The sequence below is a fragment of the Platichthys flesus genome, chromosome 7, assembly GCF_949316205.1.
Source record: "Platichthys flesus chromosome 7, fPlaFle2.1, whole genome shotgun sequence".
Classification (NCBI taxonomy): domain Eukaryota; kingdom Metazoa; phylum Chordata; class Actinopteri; order Pleuronectiformes; family Pleuronectidae; genus Platichthys; species Platichthys flesus.
In genome coordinates, this window is record NC_084951.1 from 3,727,758 (window position 1) to 3,751,595 (window position 23,838).

General features: G+C 43.0%; 1 protein-coding gene and 1 long non-coding RNA gene across 3 annotated transcripts in view; one reads left to right on the forward strand and one right to left on the reverse strand.

The window, feature by feature from the left end:
• ap4b1 (adaptor related protein complex 4 subunit beta 1) overlaps nt 1-13,278 on the reverse strand; it is an 18,128-nt gene extending 4,850 nt beyond the window's left edge. The window contains exons 1-12 of one of the 2 annotated variants that reach the window (XM_062391209.1): nt 13,202-13,278; nt 12,376-12,511; nt 8,904-9,128; nt 8,693-8,823; nt 7,273-7,420; nt 5,719-6,004; nt 4,424-4,522; nt 3,190-3,301; nt 2,669-2,752; nt 2,412-2,515; nt 530-737; nt 124-438 (exon numbers count right to left, since the gene is read on the reverse strand). In XM_062391209.1, the coding sequence (XP_062247193.1) occupies nt 124-438; nt 530-737; nt 2,412-2,515; nt 2,669-2,752; nt 3,190-3,301; nt 4,424-4,522; nt 5,719-6,004; nt 7,273-7,420; nt 8,693-8,823; nt 8,904-9,128; nt 12,376-12,488 (1,825 nt within the window). In that variant the 5' untranslated portion in view covers nt 12,489-12,511; nt 13,202-13,278. Of the gene's footprint in view, nt 1-123; nt 439-529; nt 738-2,411; nt 2,516-2,668; nt 2,753-3,189; nt 3,302-4,423; nt 4,523-5,718; nt 6,005-7,272; nt 7,421-8,692; nt 8,824-8,903; nt 9,129-12,375; nt 12,512-13,068 lie in introns of both variants that reach the window. The other variant, XM_062391210.1, reaches the window with a different exon arrangement.
• An 8,805-nt stretch (nt 13,279-22,083) lies between these two features.
• LOC133956543 (uncharacterized) lies at nt 22,084-23,406 on the forward strand. The gene is made up of 2 exons (XR_009921158.1): nt 22,084-22,801; nt 22,906-23,406. It is a non-coding gene; the product is annotated as an uncharacterized LOC133956543 (long non-coding RNA).
• The last annotated feature ends 432 nt before the right edge of the window (nt 23,407-23,838 follow it).

Below are 23,838 nucleotides of genomic sequence, written 5' to 3' on the forward strand. Positions count from 1 at the left end.
GAGAGAGGACTTTCCATAAGCACATAGCAGCAGTGGGGAAAAAATCCACATTATTTGAGAGATCTCTGCAAAAATACTTGAGTAAAGCCCTTAAGAGCTGGCACTATAAGCGTCCTCACTCACCTGCATGAAACTCCTCACCATGGCTACAGTTCAGTGTGTCTGAGAGGTTAGTGTTGGACTTGAGGTCAAAGGTCACATGTTCAGGGCTTCCTCTGCTGGGTAAGTCTGTCTCTACGGCGCCTTGCATAAGAGGCTCCAGGGTGTTAAAGTTGCAGGCCCATTGGCTGATGGGCTCTGCAGGGCGGCCAATCAGAACTCCAAGGGAAGGGTCTGACCTCCGACCCTGGAGGACCTTTCTTGTTTCTTCTATCCCACAATGCAACAGACGGTAATAGAGGAGTGCCTGGTCACGTACACACATGTCTGCCTCCTCCTCTGCAAAAACACAAAAAACTGATAACAGTGACATCTCTCACTTCCCCACCAATTTACATTATCAAACACACACACACACACACGCACGCACCTATGCAGTAGTGCAGCAGTCTTCCAAGCATGTCTTGTGTCTCTGCAGGCCGACACAAAAACATCCTCATGGTGGCCACCAGCAATTCCATTTTGACTCCCAAAGAGGCCTCACTCCTCACTCCGTCGATGAACACCTCCAATGTGTAGGGGGCGCTGGAGATTCGCTCCCCGTACACGCCGAGCAACCACAGCAAGGCCTGCCTGCCCTAATGGAGGATAAGGAGAATGAGCAGAGGCCCTGAACACCCACTGGGGTGTTGTGAGGGACCCTGGTTGATCGCATATTAAAAGGTTCTGTGTAGAGTGTTTTATCACTTGTTGTGAGATTGGTGATTTGTGCAAATTTCTGTGGGTGAAAAAGTCCTGTACCAATTGTGCTGACATCCTTCATGTCTGACAATGGCTTTGGGGGAAGGTTGCAGTCTGGATCAGGAGAGAACCCAATGAATTTTGGCGCAGAGTATGGATGCTGAATTATTTTTCATTATATTTAACTTTACATTCTGCAATTTCTCAGAGAATAATTCAAGGATCATTGTTATAAAAAAATCGGGCATGTTTAGGGGTCTGATATTAAGAGTTCCAAAGTTTCAAATAAAAATGTGGATATTGTGGATGGGTGGAAGGTTGTTTCATCAGCAGTAAAAGAGGACTGCTGGTAAGAACATATGGATCTAAACAATGTTTGTTCCATATTATCTAATAATAATAATGACATAGTAAATGTTTTATATCAAATATAAGAAACATATGGTTAGGTAAGTTGTGCATTTATTGTTAAGTGTAGTCTGTTAAAAAACAAAATAGAGCATAAGAGGGTTAACGCTGGGGTATGCTTCATTTGAACAGGTTAGTACAAAGGCAAAGCTCCTGGATAGTTCCAAACGGCAGCTAACGTAGGCAGGACAAAAAGCAAACCACCAAAAACAATGGGACCAAAGTACATGTTAACAGAGTCTCTCTATGAAGGCATAGCACTCAGCTGTACATACAAGAGACTGACAGTTATACTAGTCACTAGTTTTATGAAGAATAAAAAGTTTTTATGAGAAGGCCAAACTTCCACCTCCAGGTTGTTTATGTAAATATTAAGGGGAGAATCTTGAACAAACAATGTGTGTCTTATTTTCCCAAAGAGAGAGGGGCCGTGAAACAGTAACTGATCCAGCTGGCAGGGAGTATACCCTGGACTCTCTGCTCGGGGCCGAGTTACTGAGTAAATGATAAATGTTTTTCTCTTTTAATCTATTTCTGCCAGCGGCCAATGGCAGACAAACAACAGAAAGAGAAGCATGAAAATGTTAGAGACGGATCATCTCATAATTATACCACAGAAAGGCAATGTTGACATGTAAATATCACTCTTCGTGCAGGCTGCCACACCTTAGTCTGGTTTCTCTGCGAGGCTTGTCCAACTCAAAGGTCACACATTGAAACCAGATTATAATTTTGTTTGCATACGTTCAACGGAACAAACTCGGACATTTGCGTTCAACCATACACCTCCTCCTAGAGAAACTGTGAAGGATCTCAGGAGTTCAGGGCATGTCTATTAATGCTGAAACTTTTATTTATTTATGTTTGTGTAAAAAACATGAGATGAATTGTAATTTGTGAATATGGTAATATGAATATTTCTCGTTTGCTTCTGTTACTGTGTATTTTAATTTAACATAGCATTCATCACTATTTGTATATTTGTTGAGAGTTGAGTGTCAGTGTGGAGCTAATGAGTCAGATAGCTTTAAAAAGCCAGCATGAAACATGGAGCCCCTTAGGTCCCGACAGGTGATATTTGGCGCAAGATAATTACATATTTTTGTGAGTGTGTATGTGTGTTTGTGTGTCAATTGTGTAAATGATTGCATGGTGTAACTGACCTGGCTATCCTGCAGCGTCTCCTCACAGCCCTCGACAGCCAAACACACTGTGTCGCTACACTGTGGACAAACCCAGACCAGGTCGCGCATTGTCTGCACCACAGCTGACGAGTGTGGTTGAGATGGTGATGGAAAAAGAAAAAACAAGAGCTAACACTGTGAATAATAGAATTGTCTTTTCTGTCTGTAATGTGAATTACTAAAATGCTATAGTTTGTGTGTAATGTGCATGTGGGGCAGGGTGAAACAAGCTCTACCAGAAGTGATGTGCTCTTGTTTGAGCCCGAGCAGCTCAATAAGGATTTCAAGACATCTGTTGCTGTAGCTCCGACCAATACGACCTGCACCCAGTCCACACAAGATAACACAGGCCGTAAGTGAGGCTGACTTTATACAGCGATGCCACATTAGAGAGAGAGCACAACACACTAACACTGCACATCTCAGCGCTCTGAATGTGAACATATCAAATGTATTCATACCAGACTTTGTGTCTACACTGGGGGAGCCAAACATTTTCCTTATTGGTGTCTGGTTACTATTAAACAAGTGTGATGAAGACAACATGGACCGTTGCATTATAGGGAAGAGGTGTTTGAAATGAAAGGAATGAAGAGAACCAGTGAACAGGGCCAGGTCATATTGCAATAGAAACATACACTCTGACTCATTACATAACATTACATTTCATTTAGCTGACGCTTTTATCCAAAGCGACTTACAATGAGTGCATTCAACCATGAGGGTACAAACAGTGTGTATGCGTGAGTGTGTTTACCTATGGCTGAAATGGCAGCCTGGGCAGTATCAGTGTTGACATCAGTGCAATATCCTCTCAGCTCATCCAGTAACATCACTATATTTTCGTCATTCACCAGCTCCACCAGCACCTGCAAACATAACAGCAATAGCTTTTATGTTGCTCATACAATAGATAATTACTCGGTGATAACTGGGGACACTGCAGTGATTTAGTTCATAAAGTGGGAGGTCAAACTCAGGGCAGCAGTGGCTCAGACATCCAGAGCCTTTGATATGGATCCAGTTTTCTACCTGTTCCAAAACATCTTAAGCTCTTCACCACTTGACTTAACTATTAAGGGGTGTGATAACACATAGATAGAGAATTTCTAACCATGTCATTGTACACGTGTTGCATTTACCTTTGTTCCAAATACACACCTCTGCTCACACACCACTTCCCTTTCAGACTTTCTCGGTGCTTCACGTTGACCTTTCAATCATTAACTCCTCCTGTTTTTGTTTCGGAGACTATCCCAGCCCTGTTTTGCTTCCTTGATCTGTTTTTTCTACTTTGTGCTTGTGCTTATTTTGTGGATGCCCTGCAACCTTTGCATTACTGACTGCCTTCCTGTGTCTGACCTCTGCTTGGATTAAAACTGAGACTGTTGATTTGAACTTTGCGTTTTGCCTGATTCCTCCATGCGAGTCTCTGCTCTCGGTCCTATCATCACAGCATCACTGCGCGAGTAAAACAATTTAGGTCAGCTAACTGACTAAAGAAATTATGAAAGAAACAGTCTGCTTTGATTCCAGACTTGTGTCCTCTTTTTATGTTTTTCTTTGAAGGGGTCATCTAAAGCAAGTCCCCCCTCTTTCATCCACCTCTCTGTACATTTAAGTGCTGCATAAACTGTAGACTTTCCCACATAGGTCTGTGTGTCAATGATGACGCAGCATAACAATCAGTCACAACAGCCCAATCAGGGAGCTCCCTGTTTAAATTCACCTTCACTCGCCTTGTTTTGTCTGTAATGTGTTGATGTGAAAATGAAAACAATATTGGTTTTCCCCCTCGGTCCAAAAGAAATGAAACAACGGAATCACACATTTTGCTGCATTTTAGATGGGAGTCGTCAGTAGTATGTAGCATACACAAAACCTGAAAACACCAGCATAACTGTACTGTGATAAAAGGAGTAGAACAGTATGTAGAATAAAAAATGAGAGGTCACAGTGAAGATCTACTGAAGAAACCAGACAGTCATTACCTGCATCTTCCTTTGCTTGATGAAGGCAGGCTCAGCATAGCCACAAAAGAAACGTTTGTAGTGTGCCCCCATCAGGCCAGGGAGAGAACGCAACAGCAGCTAGAAGAGGACAAAATCACAATTCTCAAAATGTATCCACACTGACAAGAGTTTTCAACTACCAAAGTAATTAACTCGTGAATAATACTGTTTATATCTCAAAATCGAGTCACTCCCACCAAACACACAAACACAAAAGATAACGCTTTCTCAAAACATGTTATGCATGGTGGAAGGTACATCTTCACACCTCCCACTACAACAAAACAAAGCCAAAATATCCCGGGTAGTCTGCAGTGCACAGTGAGTTATCGTCCAGGAGAGAGGTCCCTTTGAAATACATGCTTGACCAATAGTGAGTCAGTCTCAGCTGTCAAACATGACGACTTAAATAGCTAATTAAACCCCAATTTACAGAATAAAGAGCACTTGAGCATACATTAGTGGGATAAGAACTGCCTAAAATCACATCTTTCGAAAAACGATATATCTTCTATCTATCTGGCCCATGTCCCATCTTCGTCTGAGAGCAGGCATCCATATCGCCCCCTCTCTCTCTCTCTATATATATATATATACAATATATATTTATATATATAAATATATATTGTTTTTATAGTGGGAGGAGGTGGACGCACAGGATCCATCTTTATTTACAGTAATTGATTTCCATAGGTTTATAGGTATATGTTAACTTAAGGTATACAAATATCTGTTTTAAATAGCAAGGTTCTACATTGCAACTTTGATGATTTGGTGTTTTTCTTTGTTTGGTAACAGTAAATTTAGCGTCTTTCTGACGTTATACAAAACTATTCATCAACTTCCATCAAGCCAACTTTTGACGGTCGATTAATCAAGATAATATCTGGCAGATTTATTGATGATCAATACACAATTAATAGCATTAAGTCAGCCTTATATAGCTGCATACATACAGTATGTCTATATATAATATATATCCGGCCGAACATTGGGTGAATTATTATGTTCCTCCAATATTAAGTATTTGTGTGAGTGCCAGAGACAGAGCAGTACATTCATTATCATTTATTAATATATTATATTATTTTGATATTTGATTTACCTATTCATTTGTTTTTGTTCATGTAATTTATCTTCTTTTTGGTTCATACCATGTTTTCCATTATGTATAAAAAGTGTCAGTAGAATTGTAGAGTATTGAATACTGCTTTAATATCATGTGTGGATCCTGTTGAACCCTCTTCCTCCAAACTTGAATCATTCACCCTCACCTGTATGTGGCAGATGGCAGTGAACCTCATCTCTCTGGAAACGCTCCCACAGGTTGCCAGCAGAGGTCCTCGTACTCGCTCCAGGGCCGCCCGACTGACAGCCGGTAGGTCTGAGCCGAGGCTCAGGAAGAGGCTCAGGGTGGCAGCCATAACTGGAGGGTAGGGGCTGACCAGGGATGTGTCCAGCAGGGACAGGATGTCGAAGAGCTCGTCGTCTGACTGAGGCCGGTAGCGCTGGAGGACTCTCAGCACCTCACACTGACCCCAAATGTCACACTCCTTCAGCCTGGGAGAAGAGACGCACACAGAGTCAGATCACTTTGTCAATGGGAAGATTATGAAGCTACAGGAGTGACAGCTCCCAGCAAAGTGAGTCCAGCATATAACCAGAAAAATAATAGTCTCCCTCCTCTTTCACTGACCTCTGGTCTCTAACCTGTCTCTAACTGGGAAGGGCCCGGTTCATGGCCAGGGTTGAGGGCCAGATCAAACCCCCTGCTCCTCTAATGTGCATTTTCTGGTCTCTCTTCTCTCCTTCTTCTCTCCTTTGTCCCTCATTGCTCTCCTTTAAAACTGCTGGTTATGACAGATGAATTGTGGGAAATGTCGGGTTTCACTCAATGTTATAGGTTCTTGAAATTACTCTGTCAAGGGCTTTAAAATCATGCATGCTTTGATGAGGAATTAAACAAAGGAAATTAAATTAATCTATATACACTGCTCCAAAAAATTATGGGGACACTTAAAGATCTTGATGAACGAAGCATTGAAGTTGAAAATATTTACTGATGTACATTGTATAATTTGGGACATATACAAATGAAATAACAACAGTCAATGGAAACCAAGATCCTCCACAGGGCTGGATTCAAAACAACACAGTAAAAATCTGGAGGCGTCGGATGTACAGATGATGACGTCCCATAGATGCTGAATTTGATTTAGGTCAGGGAAACATGAGGGCCAGTTAATGCCTTCGTTATTCAGGAACTGCTTAAACGACTGAGGCCCGGCATTGTCCTGCACCAGGATGAACCCTGCACCAGTGTAAGGTCTGACAATCGCTTTGAGGATATCATCCTGGTACCTAACAGCAGTAGGGGAACTGTTGGCTAGGACATGGAGGTCTGTGCGAACCTCCAAGAATTTGCCTCCCCAGACCATCACTGACCCACCGCCAAACCAGTCATGCTGGGTGATGTAACAGGCAGCATAACCCTTGGTTGTTTTAAGCAGTTTATCGCATGGGATCATTACATTTACCACAGCTGCCCTATTCTGCTGTTTGTCGACCACAACAGTGTCCAGTTGGTTAGCCACCACCTAGCTATTCGTCTGGATCAGGAAGTCCCACAGGCTTTTAGCATGGTCATTCTCAACCATATTTGGAGGGGTCTTCCATTTTGACTCCCATACTCAGTGCAGATGTTTCTGTACACTATTCTAGCCACTTGGTTGTTGTGTTCCATGTATGGTTTACCTACCTTCTTTTTTATATTTTGATAGTCATTGTTATGACAACAGGTTTCTGTGACATTCTGATTATTGGCCAACCTGTTAAGGAGGTGATGTGTGATAGGTTTGTTGATAGCGACTCCCCCCTCCTCCTTCAGGATCTCCTCCAGGGCTCGGAGGCAATTCACCATCACCACCGGGTCCGGGTCCCTCAGCAGACTGTACAGCTCGTTCACCACCGCAGCATCTGGAAGAACCAAGAATAAGAGGTTGGTTTCTATATGCAAAAGAGTGTGACAAACATAATCAGGCATGGACACATCAACAGTAATTGAAGGTAGAGGTGGGTTGAAGAGGATTTCATTCATCACCTAATCTGGACAGTATTAGAAAACACAATTGCTATCACAGCCCCTTCCTTTTTCTAAGCATTGTTTAATAACGGATGCATATAGTAATTGATTTTTTTGTTCCACACATTCTTCCCTTTATCAAAATCACCCACAATGCAGTGTTCAGTTTATTTCTATTCACACACCCCGAGATTTCTTTACTTTTCAAACTTTTAGTCTTCAAACAACTCTGACTCAAGTGACATCACTCAAGGGGAGATCAGAGCAGCAGAAGTTTGTGAGGAGTACAAGCTGCACCTGTATCCACTCTCTTAATATAAGTAACACATATATGTATATTTATCTAACTATCAAGATATTCTAAATCTAAAACTCACTAAACAAACCAAACTAATCAAAAACCCTGCTGGCTGAGGGCCTAAAGAGAAAGAGAGTGAACTGATGTGTCCAGCACTCAGAGTGTTTAATCACCCTGATTATCCTTTAGTGTGCATCCGACCTAAGAGAGAACACTTCTCAGTTTTTACCCATGCAAGTTTGATGATAAGACACAATGAGCAACAGAGAATTCGAGGGAAATTAAGTAAAATATTCATGAACGAGACAACAGGATTAATTCTGTAGAATATGGTATCATCTTATAGTAGTTTGACTTTAAACTACACTTATAGTCTTTGCCCAAACCCAGCTGCTGTATCTTGAAGAAATCCTCTTATTGGCATTAGATCTCATTGCATAAGAGGTTTCAGGTCCTCCTCATCTCTTTATGTCCAAAACTATCTAACACCATATTAAAATGTGGGATTCTGACCAGATCAGTAGACACACAGAGCTCACTCTGGGCACATTGAACATTTTCACTCATTACCTACACAACCTGTGCAGACAAAAACCTCACTTCATATTCATCTCTTCATCAGCACTCAGTCATTCTGGTTTGTATTCTAACCCCCCCACATACATGCATCTCACAATGACGTTGAATTGAAAGCTGTCTTTAAAAAGATTTGCTCATGTTAGTATCGTCTAATAACCATGATAAAGACAACAGGTTGACCTGTGTCTGTTTCACAAAATGTCTCTCAATACTAAAACCTGCTGGAGCCCATAATCAGTGGCTGAATGACGGTGACAGACAGACACAGTAAAGTTGTCATCCACCCTACCTATCTCAGAGTTGGTTTGGAGATTGTGTAGCTTGGCCCAGCCAAGCACTGCCACCCGCCGCACACAAGCTGCTCTGTCCCTCAGTCCTGCTGTCAGTGGCTGCTCCACGTACTCCACCAGACTGGGTAACCTGGAATGCACAGACACACAATCAGAAGGCCAACAGGCTGATGTAATGAGATGTACTAATATTGATGTGTAGCACCTCACCTGAGATTGGTCATGTTCCTCAGGGCTAGGCTGCGGACCATGGGGTTGGGATCCTGACAGTCTTTCCTAAGTGTGTTGATGACCAGCAGAGACAGCTCTGGGTTTAAAGCGGCATAGGAACACAGGAAGACATAGACCAGTTTCTTCTGGACTATGTCTACTGTGGCACATGCTTTGACCATTTCGCTGAACAGGCCAGATACATCCACACCCTGCGACATTGCCCTGAGACAGAGAAAGGGAAGTGGGAATAATATGAGTAGCGTGTTTGTGTGTTTGCACCAAAGAATATAGAAAATGTGACACTGATAGAAAAGATTTAAAAAAAAACATTTACAAGACAGAAAAAAGACAATGTGCTTTGTTAGTCTTCCACTTCATAACTACGAAGAAGCCCACAGGCCTTGAATTAAACCAGGAAAAAGATAACCAGACTCCCCTGTTAACCCTTAAGGTAATTATGGTGTGGACATCTAGATACCTCAAGATATGAAGTTACTAAATCCAACTAGAAGGACTGCCCTCCCCTAAAGGGAGAATTGAGCTATCATGTCTCATACAGTATCATTTTCACTGTGCCCTTAGACATTTTGACAACTCAAATTCTGAGAATCAGTGGGTGCAGAGTTTCTCCAATCAGCTCCATGGTAAAAACTTAAAATGTCCGAATATGCCCTTGTGAGTAAACAGCAGGGGATTCTCCCCAGGATTCACCATGAACGATTGGTGTGTTAATGATGCTTCTTACACAGACAAAATATCAGATAAAAGCGGAGCCATGCAAGTTGAAGCTGTGAAGAGAGCTATTACATGATAAGGGCCGTAGCCGGTGTCCATTTGCTGTAAACAAAAACGTTGCACTGCTCATGTGTGAAAGGCAAACTCCGGTTCGAATTCTGCGGACATCACCGTTTTAATGTGTCTGAAATTTTTAGCTTTGACTTCATGAGAATGTTTGTGTAAGGTGTATTGAAAATTGTCAATGTGTGTTGTCCTGTTATATCACTTTCTCAGTACCATGATGTCACTGTGAACTTGATCTTTGACCTTCAATCAAGACATTTCTTTGTAAGTTTCTTGAGATATTGTTTTCACAAGAAGGAAAAGACTGACGCACAGATGGACATACCAAAAACATAAAAACATAATACCCCTAGCCACTGGCTGTCACCAGTGTTGACGCTAAAAAATAACAGGGGAGGGACAGTCAGTAGGGGCCGAACAACAATTTTTGGCACAGTTACACCAAACAGATAAAGCTCAACATGCAGATACAGTGGCAAGGAAGAGCATGTGCACCTTTGAAATTACAGTGATGAACAGTTACAATATATTGTATCAATAATTATTTATACGAACACACATAAGTAAACAAGTAAACAGTGTTGGTATAGATATGCATTTTTCAAACCTCTTTCGACAGCAACCACCTCAAAAGAGTTCTCTTCTAATCTGTGCAACTTTCAGGAGGAACTTTGGACCATTCGAACTACAGACCTGCTTCAGCTTAGACATCTGTCTTTAATGGGTGAAGTTCAGGGTCTAGGGCCGTGACCCGGTCACTCCACAAGATTAGATCATTCGATTTATTTCGATGTTTAGGGTAATTTTTCAGCATCACCCAACTTATACTCATCCTCAGCTGGCCGTTAGCCCCTCTGACCAGTGTTGTGCAAGTTCACACCTCTCATGAACTAGTTCAAAGTTCAGTTCACACAAGTAAATATGATTAGTTCACGTTCATAGTTCACCATTTAAATTCTGAACTAGTTCATAGTTCAGTTCATTTCATAGTTTAAGGTGGAAAGTGAGCCATTTTTGTAAGAGGCCAGAGCTGTTGTGTTGCAGGTATGGCCTGCCCCTTTAAGGAAAGTTTGTAGTGTGTGACGTAGTGCACCTGGGTATTGTGGGAAGAGACGTTAAAAGTGTGTTTATAAGGAGAAGTGACGGACCACCTAGAGGTGATGCGAGTGTTGCTCCTGCTGTATATCCGAGAAATAAAGTGGCCGCATTCCAAGTAAAGAAACATCTCCTCCTCCTTCTTCATGGAGCGGTCCGGACGGCTGGTTACCAGCCAGACAGCGAACCAAGATAACCCGTGAGCCGAGCTCCTGACTACGGTTCGGAGCCGAGACACTGGCCAGAGAAGAAAACACTTGGAATACGTTGCTTGTTTGGTGTGCATGTGTGTGTGCGATGAATCATGGGTAACGTAGTGCGAAGTTGAGTTACTTGGTTCAGGTTAGGCTACATCGCGGACATTTCACGGGCACTGAGCAACGACATGGTGCAAGCATTCGATTAAGACAGCGTCTCTCCTTAGGAGATGGAAAACATTCTGTAACATTTTAGCTAGACCTCAGATAATATTGTAACGGACTGGTAGTTAGGTTTATGTTCTGTTTGACTGCTATGTGTTTGTAATGACTTATGTTCAGCTAACTACACCATGTCAATAAGTATTGGGATTTCCAGAGGGTCAGTGAACCAGTCGGGGTGGGGCAAGTGACAGTTCTAGACCAATGGCTGCAGAGTTACCTGGCAAGACAGGCTCTCATTGGCTGATGAGTTGGCATGTCAAGGGTGAATGAGGAAGGGGAGTGAAGAACACAGTGGTGGATGATAGGAGTGTCGGAGTTACAACAAGAAGTGTGTCGTGTTCGCTGGACTTTAATAAAGTTACACATAAAGAGTGAAGTTTCCTGTCGTCTATAAGCGAGGACACTGAAATATGAACGTGTTCACCGTTCAAATTCATTATTTGTCATTGAGTTGCGTTCAGTTCACCGTTCTCACAAAAGTGAACGTGTTCAATGAACGCGTTCTTTTGCGTTCGTTCATGCACAACACTGCCCCTGACACTGTCCTATAGTCTTCTGCTCTTTGGCAAACTTCAGGTGCAGTGAGGTTTTTTGGGAGAGCAGCTGCTTCCACTTCCATAATGTATAACCTCAAGAAGGGAGATATTGATCAGCCCCAGTGTTTTAGCCTTTAGCTGATACTCTGAGCAGTTTTTTTACATCACTGATCCGAGTGCCCACTTCTACGTAGTGTAATTGAAGAAATAAATCAACCTTTAGACAGTTAATCTGCTTTTCTCAGTGGACATGAATAGATCTCTCTTTGAGATGAATATGTTACTGTTTCCAGCTTTATGCATGTCAACTCCCCCCCCCTTGTCTCTCACTTCTCTCCCCTCTTTTCAACCAACCTCTCCTCTCGACCCCATTTTTCTCAAACCTCAACCTTACTATGTAAAGTGCCTTGATATCTTTTGTTGATGCCATTAGCCGAGGGGTTCATATGCATTAGACAACCTACACTGTGAAGTTTTGAATAGTGTGTTTAGTGTGGACAAGAATGATACAATTATTTGTGTATGTTGTTACTTTAAACAAATGTTTTTTTCAGATTCAGATGAAGATCTGACTTTACTTTAAGACAGATTTATACACATATGTCCGTCAGCTACCTGATGACTTTGAGGATGGTGTTCCTGTATCGCAGCTGGTCAGACTGAAAGTTGGGGTTGGAAAGAGCTCTCTTCAGCTCCCTCACCGTGTCCTCACTGCCCAAATAAGGCATGGTGGCCCAAGACTGCCCGCACACTAACAAAGAAAACCCACAGTGCTTGAAATTAGATCACACACAACAGTAAACATTAGTTCACTTAACAAAAAACTACTAGAGAGCCATTTTACATTTGATTGACATGAATGCATTGCACATTTAGCAGGTTCATACAAAATAATTAAAAGCACAGGAATATAAGTCAGACTTTTATCAACGTTATAACCAACCTTGACCTTCTATGTAAAGTGCCTTGAAACAATGTATATTATGATAAGGCGCTATACAATTAAAATTGAATTGAGAGTAATTCTGGCTTTTATCACAGGTATTACAAACCTAAAGAGAACAAATAAGTGAGGCATTTATCAAATTTATTACAAACATGAAAACAGTAAATGAGGCTCTTATCAGAGACCAGAAGAGAATAAACCAAACTATCTAACTGTCAGGTTTCTATCCTTAATATTAAGTATACTTTTTGTGGTATTTAATGTTAAAACATATTCTATTTAGTAAACTGAATACTAGAGACCAGAGTAAAGCTTTATCGGAATTATAAATGATATAATGAGAGTAAGTCAGGCTCACACACCAGAGGAGAAAAAGCCAGGCTTTTGTCGTGCAAATCCGAGTCAAGGTTATCGTTTCAACGTTATACACCTACAAGGCACTTCCTGCATATCACTACTGTAAACTCAATCATGTGTTACTTCTACGAAAATTACCGTTCAACACATCAGACACGGGAGCTGCTGGGTTGACTGGTTTGTTTACACAGGGCGCTCACTTCCGTATTTCTTCTTCTTTTGCAACATGCCTCTGTATGTTGCCGCATACTGCCCTCGGCTGGTTAAAATGGGAATAACACTCCATCATTCAACAACACAACAGTCGGGTATCCTTTATAGGGGACATATTATGAAAATTCCCCCTTTCCACACTTTAATTTGGGTATCTGGCATGTCTAACGTCCCAAAAACTCTGAAAAAAAGGGGGGGGGGCACTCAAAACAGGTCAATCTGAGGCTGTTTTCAGTGTTACCAACTCCTCAGTAAGGAAAGCAGCTATTGGCTGTCGTAAAAGTCGCTAGATGTTGCCAAATGACGTCATCGCCTAGTTTGCATAATGTAATGGTCGATATAGAACGTACAGAAAGTGAGAAAAAAACACCCTAAATATGTTAAGAACTTTAAATAAGCTTTCTTCTACAAAAGCATTTTACATTCAATTCACAAAAAAATGATTCTGTTTTTCTGGGATAATTATCTCGGATATTCTGAGACAAATGACCTAAAAAATAAAAAATAAAAGTGAATGCAATATGCCTCCGTATTCTTCTGTTTATTCTCTTTTTTTATCTTGGACGATGTGCGCCGCATGATTATGTGTGGTGATGATGTGTGCGCAGGATGATGTGCGCTGCAGGACAATGTGTGCCACAGGATGATGAAGTGCGCCACAGGACGATGTGAGCCGCATGATAATGTATGGTGATGATGTGCGCGCAGGATGATGTGCGCCGCAGGACAATGTGTGCCGCAGGATGATGAAGTGCGCCACAGGACGATGTGCGCCACATGATTATGTGTGTTGATGATGTGTTGATGATGTGCGCCGCAGGATGATGTGCGCCACAGGATGATGTGCGCCACAGCAGGATGAAGTGCGCCACAGGACGATGTGCGCCGCCTGATTATGTGTGGTGATGATGTCCTCGCAGGATGATGTCCTCGCAGGATGATGTGTGCCGCAGGATGATGGAGTGCACCACATGACATTGTGCGCCACATGATTATGTGTGGTGATGATGTGCGCCGCAGGATGATGTGAGTCGCAGGATGATGGGTGCCGCACAATGAGGTGCGCTGCACATGAGGTGCTGTGATGATGTGCGCTAGGATGATGTGCGCTGCAGGATGATGTGTGCCGCACGATGAGGTGCGCTCCAGGATGATGTGCACCGCAGGATGATGTGCTCCGCAGGACGATGTTCGCAGCAGGATGAAGTGCGCCGGATGATGTGCGCAGCAGGATGAAGTGCGCCACAGGACAATGTGCGCCGCACCATGATGTATGCGGCAGGATGAAGTGTGCCACAAGACGATGTACTCGGCGGGATGATGTGCGCCACAGGACGATGTGCCGCACGATTATGTGTGGTGATGATGTGTAATGCAGGATGATGTGGCCGCAGGATGATGTGCGCCGCATGATGAGGTGCGGTGATGATGTGCGTCGCAGGATGATGTGCGCTGCAGGGATGATGTGCGCCGCAGGATGATGTGCGCCGCAAGATGAGGTGCGCTGCAGGATGATGTGCACGGCAGGATGATGTGCGCAGCATGATTAGGTGCGCTGCAGGATGATGTACGTCGCAGGATGATGTGCACAGCAGGATGATGTGAGCAGACGATGATGTGCGCTGCAGGATGATGTGCGCTTCAGGACGATGTTCAGCACAGGATGAAGTGCGCCACACAATGATGTGCGCAGCAGGATGAAGTGCGCAGCAGGATGATGTGCACAGCAGGATGATGTGCGCAGACGATGATTTGCGCTGCAGGATGATGTGCGCTGCAGGACGATGTTCAGCGCAGGATGAAGTGCGCCACACGATGAGGCAGTGTTGTGCATGAACGAACGCAAAAGAACGCGTTCATTGAACACGTTCACTTTTGTGAGAACGGTGAACTGAACGCAACTCAATGACAAATAATGAATTTGAACGGTGAACACGTTCATATTTCAGTGTCCTCGCTTATAGACGACAGGAAACTTCACTCTTTATGTGTAACTTTATTAAAGTCCAGCGAACACGACACACTTCTTGTTGTAACTCCGACACTCCTATCATCCACCACTGTGTTCTTCACTCCCCTTCCTCATTCACCCTTGACATGCCAACTCATCAGCAAATGAGAGCCTGTCTTGCCAGGTAACTCTCCAGCCATTGGTCTAGAACTGTCACTTGCCCCACCCCGACTGGTTCACTGACCCTCTGGAAATCCCAATACTTATTGACATGGTGTAGTTAGCTGAACATAAGTCATTACAAACACATAGCAGTCAAACAGAACATAAACCTAACTACCAGTCCGTTACAATATTATCTGAGGTCTAGCTAAAACGTTACAGAATGTTTTCCATCTCCTAAGGAGAGACGCTGTCTTAATCGAATGCTTGCACCATGTCGTTGCTCAGTGCCCGTGAAATATCCGCGATGTAGCCTAACCTGAATCAAGTAACTCAACTTCGCACTACGTTACCCATGATTCATCGCACACACATGCACACCAAACAAGCGACGTATTCCAAGTGTTTTCTTCTCTGGCCAGTGTCTCGGCTCCGAACCGTAGTCTGGAGCTCGGCTCACGGGTTATCTTGGCTCGCTGTCTGGCTGGTAACCAGCCATCCGGACCGCTCCGTGAAGAAGGAGGAAGAGATGTTTCTTTACTTGAAATGCGGCCACTTTATTTCTCGGATATGCAGCAGGAGCAACACTTGCATCACCTCTAGGTGGTCCGTCACTTCTCCTTATAAACACACTTTTAACGTATCTTCCCACAATACCCAGGTGCACTACGTCACACACTACAAACTTTCCTTAAAGGGGCAGGCCATACCTGCAACAGCTCTGGCCTCTTACAAAAAAACCTTGGAGTGAGATTTTGTCGGGGGTGACCAACATTTTGTAGCGCAGGCAGCCACACACGTTGGTGGCTCAAATATCAGTGAATAGGAATTTGGCGTTGTATCCATCAACAAACGCAATACACAGGGAAGTGTAACACCACTTTGAAATAAAATAAACGCAGAGCAATTTAGGGCTATTTGAGTCCTCCCCATATTTATGGAAAATGTATGAAATAAGAAGTACCCTATTTTTAAATAAATAAAAACATATAGCTGCAGCCTAATAGCTTAAAAATATGTTTTAGTTGGCGAAATATAAAAAAAAAAGCGAGAGCAGGTCAGACTGGAGCCGAACACAGAAACTGAGGCTCGATGTTAACCAACTGCAGCCTCTGCTCTGATTAAGAAGCTTTCCATAGTTAAGAAGCTGTGAGTCACTGAGAGGCTGCTCCACGAGAACGCGCTCTGCTTTCACTGTGTCTCTTTGAGCGAGTGTGCGGGGCGGGGGGCGGAGCCAGCCAACGGACCAGTGAGCTATCTGGGAGCATACACACACACAAACACAGACACACACACTCGCCCGCTCCTGGTACTTAATGACGGCCTGATAGGATGTTTAAAAAAATTATCGTGAGTCAACCACCATTATTTTCGTCTCGTCTCGTCAACAAGTTAAAATAGATTTAGTCATAGTTTTTATTTTCAAAGATCCGTTTTTATTTGGCGTGAGAAATTGGATGTGTGGCGTGAGTGCGTGTGAAAACATGCAAAAGCGTGTGTCACACGGCGAAAGCGTGAGAGTTGGCAGCTCTGCATGAGAGGTGTGAACTTGCACAGCACTGCGATGATGTGCGCAGCAGGATGAAGTGCGCCAAAGGACGATGTGCATTGCACAATGATGTGTGGTGATGATGTGTGCCGGCGATCATGTGCGGTGATGATGTGCGCAGCAGGATGAAGTGCGCCACAGGACGATGTGCGCCGCACCATGATGTGTGGTGATGATGTGCTCTGCAGGATTATATGCGGCTCGATGATATGCGCAGCAGGATGAAGTGTGCCACAGGACAATGTGCGCAGCACGATTATGTGTGGTGATGTTGTGTGCCGCAAGATGATGTGTGCTGCAGGAGCATGTGCTCAGCACATGAGGTGCTGTAGGATGATGTGCGCAGCAGGATGATTTGTGCAGATGATGATGTGCGATGCAGGATGATGTGCGCTGAGCCGCAGGACGATGTTCACCGCAGGATGAAGTGCACTGCATGATGATGTCAGCAGCAGGATGAAGTGCGCCACAGGAAGATGTGCGCCTCACGATGATGTGTGGTGATGATGTGCTCCGCAGGATTATATGCGGCGCGATGATGTACACAGGAAAATGTGCGCTGCACGATTATGTGTGGTGATGTTGTGCGCCACAGGATGATGTGCGCTGCAGGAGCATGTGCGCTGTACGATGATGTGCACAGCAGGATGATGTGCGCGGCACGATGATGTGCGCTGCAGGATGATGTGCGCTGCAGGATGATGTGCGCAGCACCATGAGGTGTGCTGCAGGATGATGTGCATGGCAGGATGATGTGGGCCGCACGATGATGTGCGCAGCAGGATGAAGGGCACTGCACAATTATGTGTGGTGATGATGTGCCCTGCAGGATGATGTGCGTGGGCAGGATGATGTGCGCCAGGATGATGTGCGCAGCAGGATGAGGTGCGCTGCAGGAGCATGTGCGCCGCACATGAGGTGCGCTGTATGATAATGCTGCAGGATGATGTGCGCTGCAGGATGATGTGCACTGCAGGATGATGTGCGCAGCATGATTAGGTGCGCTGCAGGATGATGTGCACCGCAGGATGATGTGCGCTGCAGGATGATGTGCCTCGCAGGATGATGTGCGCAGCAGGATGAAGTACGCTGCATGATGATGTGCGCTGCAGGATGAAGTGCGCCACAGGATGATATGCGCTGCACGATGATGTGCACCGCAGGACGATGTGCGCTGCAGGACGATTTGCGTCAATGTGTGCCCAAAATGATGTGTGCCAATATGTTTAGCACTTAAAATAAGGTTTCTTCTACAGAAGCGTATTACATTCACTTAAAATGATTCTGTTTTTCTGGGATAAGTATCTCGGAAATTGTGAGACAAATGCCCAAAAATATAAAAAATAAAAGTGAATGCAATACGCTTCCGTATTCTTCTGTTGATTCTTTTTTTTATCTTGCCATTGAAATAGGCCATTGCTTCTCAAAATAACTCGATTTTGTCCTGCATTGTTAAATGTTAGAATATCACATTTAATCAAAAGGCTGTTATGTGGGGTGGAACTTCTAGCTGCAGGTCCTCCTCCTTTATCCAGGCTTGGGACCGGCAAAATGATCCAAAAGAGATACTCTGGCAGAGCAAGTTATTTATTTTTTCTTCTTAAGTTTTGGTTTAGTTTTCAGGGTCCTGAAAGGGTTCAGTTTCACCACGTTCCACATGGGAGATGTAGACTCTGCATCGATGAAGAGACTGATTTCAATGACTCATGACTCATCTTTTCAAGTGACAGTGAAGATACATTGACACTTACATCCCGCTCTGTAAGCCCGCTGCTCGTTGAGGAGAGTAACTGCAGAGCGATACGTGCTTCACGTCAGTCTCCAATATCACCAGAAAAAGTCGCTAGATTTGTCGCTAGTAGCTTTTGACAAAAAAAGTCGCCATGAGGGTTTGGAAAGTCGCCAAATTTAGCGACAAAGTCGCTAAGTTGGCAACACTGGCTGTTTTAGACAAGGTAAAAGGGTACGGTTTTAAATTATCCTTGTGGTATTTTGACCAAACTATGTTACAGACATTTCATTAAGACCCCAAGGAACCATATCAACTGTGGGCATAATATGTGCCCTTTATGATTGAAACCAAACCAAACACTTTCAAATTAAACCATCACATCGGGTTTGTATGTTTTTCAGACTTCACTGAAGAATTCAAAGCTTCTTCCACTGTACACTGACCAGACTAGATGTATCATATTTTCCGACATTCATAATCCTAGTTCACGTCTCTCCACCATCCATTCTATCTCTAACATAAAATAACTTTTTGCACGTTTGTGTTTATGCATGTTATTCTTGCATCAATCTCAAAAGTATGTGTAAATCAATCTGTGAGGGGATTTAATGGAATGGACCAAAGGAGGACATCAAAAATAGTATAAATGTCAAACTTTTTTATAAGATCTACAAAGACACTGTTTATGACAGGAAAACCAGAAGAGGAATGTAAAGCTTGTTGACACATGAGGAGACTTTGAGGAGAAGACTATAGTGCTGTAGTGGATGGATGGATGAGAATTGCAACTTTTGATTAATCATTTAGAACAGCAAGAGGACAAGACAAGCATGTTACTTCTTCCTCCTTTTCAGACAGAAAATAAAATGTTAATCCATATTTTCATTGTTGTTGCTGAATATTTATTTTGCTATGTATTTTGTTGTCTGCTGGTCTTGAGTTGCTGATCGTCTATTCTGTGATTTTCTTTTAATCCAATATATTTATGTCATCTCTAAATACGTTCGAAATAAAATAAACTAAAGTCAAACTATTGAAAATTCTGCCAAGTCAAACATAACTTGAACTCTTGCCACGAAGAATATCAAGCAATGTTTTCTTTTTATGATAATACAAGGTTCATCATAGGAGTGGAAAATATGACGTGTTGTTCAGATCCACACTCCAGTCCAAAAGGTGGTGGTAATGCCCCTAGAAGTTGATTACCAACTACCATAAAAAAAAAAAAAAGGTAAAGAAGAAGAAGCAGAGGCAGAAACAGAAGAAAACCTTCTGAATCATTATCAATCAAACGAGTGGAGAGAGAAATCATGCGAACCAGTAAGAAAAGTTGGGATCAGCGCCGGAGAGAAAGGAAACTAAGAATGCGCGACGTCATAGCCAATGAAACCTCGGAGCAGAGAGAGATCCGTCTGGATCATCTCAGGAGATACAGGAAACAGGTCCGAGACTCGGAAACACCGGAGCAGAGAGAGGTTCGCCGCGCATACAACAGAGACAAGATGCGCCGGGTTCTTGCGAGGAAAAAAAGAGAGAAGATGGTCACCGATCAGCAGGAGCAACCACTGCACAACACGGGAAACACCCAGCGAGCTAGAGCCTCTGGAGGAGCAGGGCAGGGGGCCACTCGTCGGAACAGGAGGAATGTGCTGCGAACCTGGGAAACCCTGGAGGAGGCAGCCAAACGCATCCTGGGTGACCGATGGAAGTACCTGGAGACACTGATGGCTGAGAGGAAGAGCGGGATTTCTGTGGCGGAGGCGTCGGATATGTTTCAAGATGAGATCAGACAAGGCCTCATACATGTTTGCTGCCTGTGTAATCGGTTACTCTTCCAAAAGACTGAGGTGCAACTTCCTGAGGTCAAGTTAGAAGACACTGCAGCTGATGGATTCCCACCGGATCATACATGTGAGAACTTCGGTAAAACGTCAGACAGCAGCTGTCCTCACCAGGACACTGTTCAATTGTCTGTAGTTTAATGCTACAGACAACTTTAAAACACATGTGAACTGGACAGTTGGATTGATTTGCTGTTGACTATCCATGAGAATAAAGCATGAACTAAAAATATTCATCACATCAAAAGTGGAGAGGTCATAAGTCATGGTGGTGAGACTTGGCACAGATCAGCTCACAGGGGCCTGCGTCAGATCCATGTCCTGCTGTGGGGTTCAAAGTGCACCAGATGACCTGCCTTGAAACAGTGGACTGCAGATACCCTGTAAATCATGAATGAACCAAATATACTGAGCAGACTTTCTTCTTGACATGTACAACTTAGAATTAGCATATGACTTACAGAATCAGAATTGGGTTTTATGCCAAGCAGGTTTACACATACAAGGAATTTGCTGTGGTGTTTATGTGCAATTATAAATATAGAAAATAGGGAAACAAAAATTAAGTATATAAAAAACACTATAAGTAGAAATAGTCTAAAACTTGTGTACTCAAATCTTTTCTTTGTAAATGTATTGTCACATTCCTTTAATAATAAACACTATTTGATAAGTTTTCAAATTTTCGGTATTGTATATGGTCAGAAAGTTGTTATTCCAAATCATATGATGTAATGTGATGGGGAATAACAACAATACACACTGACCATTGCAGAATACTGATCGCTTATTAATTCAACGTGGCATGTGTCCAAATCCCACAAAACTCGGCACTGCACTTCCCATGACCCCTTAGAATACACACGCCGACCTTGAAGTCCATTTGATGAACAGCTCACATGATATACGTTCCAACGTCAGATAGATATTTGTGGAGTTAGTAAGTAGATTAAATGGTTGATTTGATCAACCTGATATCATTTTGATCTTAAGCTTTGAAAAAAAAAGTTTGTGTATTCAAATTAGAGTCAGTGTTGGATTTTATTTAAATATGATTTTATTCAGTTCTGGGATTCTTCTGAATAGATTGTTAATTTAGATTTTTGTTTGTCGGAAATATTTTGTTAATTGATTGTATTTCGAGTTTTGATCATTTTAGTTTCAGATTTTAGGTTTTCACATTTAGATCTTTCCCTTTTTTAATCTATCTAAGTACCACAGTCCTTTAGGCCAGCTGTAATTAAACGCACTCTAAAGCTGGTGGTTTAGCCTACTTCACATTGATATCTAACCTTCCCTTTCTTTCTAAAATCCTTAAGATAGTTGTCACAAACCAGGTGCTTCAGAACAAATATGTTACGTATTCTTATCAAGCATGTCTTCAGGAACAACATAAATGTATGTGTGTGTGTGTTATTTATTATTAATAATCGTAAGTTATTATTAAGATTGTTATTATTTGGCTAAAACAGGACGCACCAGAAGAGTGAAGTGTAGATGAAAAACCATTCAGATCTACACTCCAGTCCAGAAGGTGGCGGTAATACACCAAGAAGTTACTACAACCACCGTAAAAAATCTAAAGAAAAAGAAAGAAGAGGCATTGACAGGCTGACCAGTGACATCATTCGTTACCTGAATCATTATCCATCACATAAGTGGAGAGAAGAATCATGCGAACACGTAAGAAAAGTTGGGATCAGCGCCGGAGAGAAAGGAAACTGAAAATGCGAGAAGCCATGGCCAGTGAAACCCCGGAGCAGAGACAGGTCCGTCTGGATCATCTCAGGAGATACATGAAACAGGTTCGAGACTCGGAAACACCGGAGCAGAGAGAGGTCCGCCTCACTGACAATAGAGACAAGATGCGCCGGGTCCGTGCCAGGAAAAAAAGAGAGACAATGACCATTCAACAACAACAACAACAACAACCACAACTAAGCACGGGAAACACCCAGCGAGCCAGAGCCTCTGGAGGAGCAGGGCAGGGGGCCACTCGGGGCCACTCGTCGGAACAGGAGGAATGTGCTGCGAACCTGGGAAACCCTGGAGGAGGCAGCCAAACGCATCCTGGGTGACCGATGGAAGAACCTGGAGACTCTGATGGCTGAGAGGAAGAGCGGGATTTCTGTGGCGGAGGCGTCCGATATGTTTCAAGATGAGATCAGACAAGGCCTCATACATGTTTGCTGCCTGTGTAATCGATTACTCTTCCAAAAGACTGAGGTACAGCTTCCCGAGGTCAAGTTAGAAGACACTGCAGCTGATGGATTCCCACCGGATCATACATGTGAGAACTTCGGTAAAATGTCACACAGCAGCTGTCCTCACCAGGACACTGTTCAGTTGTGTGTAATCTAATGTCCAACTTTTATTTGTTTGTTTTTTACACAGCCCAGAGACACTGTATTGTAGTTGTCTGCCAACTGCGAATCTATGTAGACTTTAAAGAGTCAGCCCGGTCACCCTGTCTCATTTAACTAAAAGTTGAAAATGCCACATCAATGACGATGACCACAGCGTTGGATCCATGTTCCATCATAAAAAAAAAATCACAACATTTTTGAGCACGCGTGAGCTGGACAGTTGGATAGCTACGTTGTTAGCTATCAATGAAATGAAATCCAATATACGTTACATCAGAAGAGGAGCGGTGCAACAGAAGAGACTTGATGCAGATCAGCTTGTGTGTGTGGCAGATATCCTGCTAATCAATGAGTGAACCGAATAGACTGAGCAGACTTTCTTTTTGACATTTAGAAATTACCAGATATGGTTAATCAGAAACCATTTAAACCTTGTGTGCTTGGAGATATTACTTGAATATGTTCTTTGTAAATACACTGTCAAATCCTACTATTAATAAAACAATTTTATGCCTCCATGCCAACAACAGCCAGTGGCCGGAGGCATTCTGTTTTGGGTTTGTCCGTACTGTCATCCGCCCCACGCTGGTGAACAGGACATCTCATGAACAACTTCTTCAAATTTGGTAGAAACATTCACTGGACTCAAGGACTAACTATATTTTGGTGGTTAAAGGTCAAGGTCACTGACTTCACAAAGCACGCATATCTTCATAACACCTTAAGGGAATCCTTTTACAAGAGGCACAAACAATCACTTGACTCAAGGATTAGCAGTTATGTACTACTAGTAAATAATATTAGTTATGCGATGTAGTACACAACAGCAGGTACAAAGTATGTTTATGTTTACATGATCAACATCATAAGCTCAGTTTGAGTGATTTTTTTCAAATTTTCAAACATTCACTTAGACTTAAAGATAAACTAATGAGAATTAGTTTTTTTCACAAATAGTCAC